Source organism: Tetrao urogallus (assembly GCF_951394365.1).
Source record: "Tetrao urogallus genome assembly, chromosome: 4".
In the NCBI taxonomy this organism is placed as follows: Eukaryota; Metazoa; Chordata; class Aves; order Galliformes; family Phasianidae; genus Tetrao; species Tetrao urogallus.
The window spans coordinates 24930058-24936670 of record NC_136817.1 but is presented as its reverse complement, the minus strand read 5'-3'; the positions used below and the strand labels follow the sequence as shown (position 1 = coordinate 24936670).

Genomic DNA, 6613 nt, shown 5'->3' with positions numbered 1-6613 from the left:
CACATCATAATGAAGAGCACAGGAGACCACTGCATGCTGAGTAACAATGCTTGAATTTAGTTCTTCAAAAAAAAAAAAAAACAAAAAAAAAAAACACAACTGGTTTTTGGTCAAGTTCTCATATTGCCAGATCTGATTAAACTGCTCAAAACAGCACCAACCATCTGGATTACAGAAGCACTGTGTTTCAGCCAATGGATAGATGCTGCAACATCACTGTCCAGACTTATCAGCTTGTTTGATCACATGTATTCCTTCAGTGACAGAGCTTCAGATCTCACATCTGTTGTCTCAGCATCTTGAGATGAGTCTCAACTCTGCATCACACACACACAAATTGATAGCTCCACTCACACAGTCCTATCGGGTTCAGAGGGAATACCTTCCACATGTACAGTAACAGAACCCAGGTGTGGTTGACAGACCTGTCACCAACACCGTGCAAGTCAGAATTAGAGATGAAGAGATGAAATTCTTTGAAGCAGATACCAACAGGGAGCACAGCAACAGCAGAATTTGGTTTTGTCCACTGAGGTCTAGTGAGATGAGCTCTTCCCTTTTCTACCTTTGAGGAGAGGTATCTCCTCCCCTCCATCTTGCTCTCCTGGGAGCCACAGCTTCTGCCCCTCGGAGCTAGAGCTGCCAAAGGAGACTTGCTAGCAGAAGAAAGTCCATCCACATACAAGCAGAGTCTGGAGGTCCAGCACCAATAGAGAAAGCTCAGGAGTAGTCTCCAGCAGGTCTTGATAGCAGCCCTCTACCTTTATAGTGGCAGCTCCTTCCACATTGTTGTACCAAGTTGTAGCAGTTAACTGTCCTCCCCAGCAAGTGATTCAGCAGCAAATGGCACATTGGGCATCTCCCTGCAGCAGCCTGTCTTGATGAATCAGGGCTTAGTGGCAACAGCTCCAGCCCAGTGTCCAGGTAGATGTGTCAGGTAGTCAGAGGTCCCCTGCAGCTTGGTAGAGGCCACAGAGTTGTTCTGTAGAGGGAAGACCAGGCACATTAACTATCACTCAAAACATGAGCACTCCACACTAGAACCAGAGCAAGCCTATATCCAAGGCAGGCAGCTTTGCCTTTGTCTACAGTCTGTTAGCACCAGGAACTCCCTAATGCCTTGAGGAGATGTGGAAACGCTCATTCTTGCCTAGATTAGTTTTTATTCCCCAAAAGGGAATTTCAAATAGAGCTTTCCATTAGTGGAATGGATTACTTCCCCTTTGGTTTTTAGCTGTCTTTAAAAGTGCTGTTGAATTCACATGCATAAAATCCAGTGGTTTTAGAAAACCAGTGAGCTGGGTCATACACATGTAACCTACATGTTTCAAGGCACTTTGAGCGCTAAACAAAACATGAAAGGTAATGCTAGCTTTGCTAAACATGCATGCAACTCCTGCATAGGCAGCTCCAGCTTGGAAAAACTAAGACAAGTTGAAAGTTGGCTCACATACCTGCTTTCTCCTCATTTACACACCAACATGGCCATTTCTGTTCTCTTGTCGAAGTTTTTTCCTTTCTTCTTTCTCTTCATACTGAGGACACTTTTTCCTGACCCTGTGGAATTGGAGGGCATAAGATATCATCATTTTAAAGCCTGACATCCATCCATCCCATGCTCTGTAGCTATGCCCTTTGGATCCTCAAGCAGCTCCTAGGCACCAGAAAGCATTGAGCACATCAATGTGAGTGAGCTGAATTTAACTATTCAGCTATGAGACGTTATCAAGCTATCGGATACATCAAGGAGCCTTGGGTTAAGCAAGGAGCTTTGCCACACATAGCTGGGGCCTCCTGATGCAAGCACCATCAGGTAGCAAGAGGCTGGGAGCATGCAGAGCACAGGGAGACACAGGGGGCCAGATTTTCTGGAGGCCAGATTTTCTGGAGGCTATAGCAAACAGCTGCGATGTGCAGAGCCCTGGGAACTTCAAGGAATTCGAGTGCATGTGTCCCATGAACACATCAAAAGCCAGCTGCTAACAGCACTTCTCATTGTTAGGCCTTCACTAGTGTTCCCAATAGACCACCCAGCTTCTCTAGAGGAAGGTACAGTAACATCCATCTCACTGTTTAAGCCTGTGAGGGTTTAGATCATGAAGAACTAGAACCACCTTCAGAAGCAAGCAATGCTCATTCTCACTACAGAACTGGTTCTTTCTCATAGCAGAGTGGAACAAAAGTGTTCCTCCCAGCGTGCCTCAAGTTTAGATCTAAATATGAAGCAGCAAAACAAATGCACACCTTGTTTCCTGAAATGCAGGGAAGAGTACAGCACGTACCAAATTATGTTGGTGTACTTTGAGATCTAAAATTAGACTGCACTTCTGAGTTCCACCTGCACTACCCAAGCCCTGCTGCAGTGCCAGACCTGGAGGACTGCTTCTGCATTCAGAAACACCAGAGCCAGGTTCCCAGTGCAACTACTTGAACTCAACACAAGTCCTGGAGAACCAACTGACAAGATGCAGAGGCACAGGCGATCAGAAGCTGCTGGATACTGCTTGTCAGCAGGTAGAAGAGTTTGATGGAATGCTTGAAGCATGCACTCAGTATTTTTTTTTTTTTTTTAATGCTTGATTCACAGCAGGACCTCAGGTTATCTACCACACTACAGCTGTTAATCACAGAACAATTGCTTCCTTTCTTAGCAGCAAGCAGTACAGCACTTCAAACTGACAGCACTTACTCTCCCATTTGATACCCCTGCAGTGCTAGTATTTAAATCCAGCAGCCTCCATTAATTAATGGTCAGCTGGAGCACTCATTCCTCCCAGCTGTGCAGCCAGCTGTTGGATCACAGCTACACACTGAGCAGCTATGCTTCTGCTGGCAGGCCTCTTCTACACAAGGATTGGGAAATGCACTGCTGCATCAGCATGAATGCTCCTCCTCCACCTCCTGCTGATGTTCTGCAGCACTAAGTGCTTTGGTTGTAGTGGGAGCAGGAAGACTTGTTTTAGAACTCCACATTCATAGGTTGGCCATAGCAAAAAAAAAAAAAAAAAAAAAAAAAAAAGGGGGGGGGGGGAGGGGAAATGAACAGTCAGTAGCTTAGAGACTTCTCAGACCTTCTGCTCTTAAGACACATGCAAGCCAGAATAAGAACTTGTGCTTCTGGAGATCTTCCACACACAGGTAATTCAGATAAGCCATGCATATTTTGCAACTACTGGTCACATGTCCTGCTCACACTTGAGCCAGACATACACTAAAGAGCATAATACTTACTGCACTATCACAATGATAAGTACAGCAACAAAGCTGATGCTGGAGAGCAGGACAGCTACCACAACCAACACAGTCTTTGAGTAGTCTGCCACATCATTCTTCCTTTGAGTCTTCATGAACTGTTCACCACAGCGCTCACCAAAATAATCCTGATAACACCTGCAACAAACATCAATACAAGTTCTTATCAGCTCCCATGCTGTCTGGAGCCAAGGATGCCCACACATAGTCAAGGCTGACTTTGACATCCTTAGAGTTGCACATGAATCTCAAGATGCTCACTTGGAGCATGCTCATAGAACAGTCACTGCTCTAGCAGAAGGTTTGTCAGTATTTCAACAAGTTGAGATTAGTTTGGGCGTGATATCCCAGCAGGACACACCTTTCCATTCTTTAGGTTCAAGTTTATGACCAACCGATGAGTTCAGTGGCTTGTTATGCATCTCAGATTCCATCAGCACTTAATTTACATGGCAGAAAGATTCTCAGTCAAAATACTGTAGATGTATCTAGGCCAAGCTGACACCAGTTTTTCCCCTCTAAGCCCTTCTATGCCACCAGCACATGCAAACCACACCTCACTTACTGCACAGAACTTACTTGCAGGTTGCCATCTGAAGATGCTGTAAGTAAACGCATTCACCATGGATGCAGAAGTTTTTGTACTCCATTTCACAAGGAGTCCCTTTCTTTTTGTTCTTCCCTTTATTCTTTCTCCTCCTTGGTTTGCCAGCATTCTTCTCGTTCCCCCTCTTCACTGGCTTGGGTTTAACCACAGGCTCCACTGGAAACAACAAGGTCACTCAGTCTAGCATTGCAGAAAAGCTAGATGCTGTGAAATGCTATTACAGGGTTTGGGAATTATTGCAGGAGAACCACTGAGCAGGAAGCATGGGATGCAAGTCAACAAAAGCTGAGTGCTTTATATCCAGCACAGAGACAGCAGGCTTCAAGGCTCGTGGAGTTCAACTCTGCCACCACACGCTGAGCAACACAGAGTGGTGTGAGAAGATGGGCTGTGAAGGCCACCAGAGATGGAGATAGAGTGAAACCTTATAGGTTCAAGCAAGGACCTGTGCTGAATATTATGAGGTTGCACTGAGCCAAACCATCCCTTCATTTTATATCGACTCAGACACAAAACTAACCAACTCCATTGCTCTAAACTCTCTATTTGCATCAGTGATGAAAGGCATTGTGCACTGCTAGATAGTCCCAGGCGCTTGTAGAGGCACGACAGCCTGCTATCCCACTTATCAGACTTGTTTCTCTCAAATAACCTGCAGTGCTATCCTCAGCAGAAGAGATGCTTCATTTCCAGTTCTCCTACTTTGAGAGAGATGCCAAGCGCACCAAAGGGTGAAAGCAGGATCATCCACAAGAGACAGGTTATTTGTTCTGCCACTTGCTGTTGCCCCTCATTATCTCAATTAAATCTCCAGAAGAGTGTGGTTTAAAGGCTGGTGGTGACTTAGTAGTCTGTGGATTTAAGGAAGGGCAATAGTCTTCCTTGCACTGGGAAAACAAGGCAGAGGAGTACCAACACAGAGGAGTACAAGCTACATGCAACAAAGCTCTGCAGCATTCTTACGGAGCAGTTCAGTCCAACTCTGGCTCTCCAAACAAGCCATCTCTTTACTGCTAGCCATAAGAAGTTCTCCCAGAGGGATGCCACACTATTTGAAAACGGCAGTCAACCAGGTAAGTTTCAACAGGTCTCAAAATAGCAGACAGCTGCAGCAGTCTTCCCAGCTGCTTATTTCTCCATTGTGCTACAGAGATAAGTATAATGGTTTCTAACTACTTCATAGCCCTATGTGTCTGGTGACAAGCAGAGATCCTGCAGAAAGAAACAAGGTGTAGCTCACTATTGTCTAGACAGAAAGCATTTTAAGTTCTAGAGCAACAAGCTTGGCTTGAAGTCACTTAAAAGCAGAATTGCCTTTAGCAACCAGAAGTCTGATTCAAATGGTATAAGCTATATTAATATGCAAACCAGGAGCACTGCCCCTGCAGCAAGGTTTCCTATCCCTAGGATTGTGAATTCATAGCAGAGTCCTCTCTCCTGTCCTGTTCGACCTGATGCTGAGGTTCACACTTGGATAATTGAGGCTGTTCCCATTCCCCTCTTCAAGGCTGAGGTTGTCAGTTTGATCTATGCCCTGTATGTAAGCTGCAAAGCCAAGAAAGCCATCCACAGTTGAATCATGACTTGAAGGATGTACAGATAAACCTCTTGGCAAGTAGAAGAGCTGGTCTACAAACCAACCACCTCGGTAGCAAGTCTGGTTTCTGTGCAGTTATACAACACCAATCACCGCACCAGTAGTTCTGCTGGCCAAACTGCTCTCTAATCTGATATTCCTGCTCCCCATGGAGGCTTCACACTCCCAAAAACTGGAGTGAGCATCCATTATTCCAAGTCAGCATATGGAGTAGAGTCCCTCTGGCCATATCCACATCTCAGGGTGTTCCCTCCAACAGTGGAGCCCATCCTGGAGGGTAGCAGCACCCGCCTACAGAGTTCTGTAGAGGAGCAAATCCTTTGGAGGCTGAGGCTCAAGAAGTGCCTCCACGGCTCACTTTACAGCCACATGACCAACCCAACGATCCTACCCCTGCCATATCACTGCTTGGGGGACTGTTCAGGTGTCCTCGTGGTTCACAGGCAGCTTTACAGCACATGCCCACAGTTTAGCATGGCCTAAAGGGCGCTTAATGAGCTCATTTAAACGCCAACTTCGGGGCCGAGCAACACGCTGAGCTCTTGCTGCTGCTTCCAGCCAGGCTGCCCCCCCATCACAGCCCAGCTGGCAGGATTAGCGCAGAGCAGCGGCACGCTCAGCCCACCCGCAACCCTCACGCACCTCCACGCCCCTTCCCGACGCTCACCTCTGACCAGGTCCCCCACCAGGTACTGGTGCGCGAGCGGTGCCTCCTCGTACTCCTCCTCCTCGTAGTCGGAGCCCGGCGCGGGCTCAGGCTCCCTTGGGCTGCCGCGCCGCTCAGGCTCGGTGCCGTTGGGCTCGGATGCAGCAGCGGTTCGGCAGGCTGCGGGGACACAGACAGCGCGGTGAGCGCTCCGCAAACACATCGACATCCCCCCTTCCTCCTCCTCCCCGCCCTCAGCCACGCACCTGCGAGCACGGCCAGCGCGGCCAGCAGCGCCGCGGCGCGCATTGGGGCTCCGGGGGCGACGGAGACGCGGAGAGGACGCGGGCGGAGCGGATACCCGGCGGTGCGCAGCGCTCCATAGGGGCCGCCCGCCGCCGCCAACCGCTTTATAGGCGGCGGGGCCGCGTCACGGGGCGGAGCGGGCAGGTGAGGGCGGGGCGCAGGTGAGGGTGGGTAAGTAGAGATGGAGTGTGTCTTTCCAAAGGCA

At 48.3% G+C, this 6613-nt stretch overlaps 1 protein-coding gene across 1 annotated transcript; it reads right to left on the bottom strand.

Moving 5' to 3' along the window:
• Positions 1-1469: 1469 nt before the first annotated feature.
• On the bottom strand, positions 1470-6411 carry AREG (amphiregulin; the record flags this gene model as incomplete). The annotated part of the gene is made up of 5 exons (XM_079534585.1): positions 1470-1557; positions 3232-3390; positions 3832-4015; positions 6124-6282; positions 6369-6411. The coding sequence occupies 5 exons, from the start codon at positions 6409-6411 to the stop codon at positions 1470-1472; spliced, it is 633 nt and encodes a 210-aa protein (XP_079390711.1).
• Between the last annotated feature and the right edge of the window lie 202 nt (positions 6412-6613).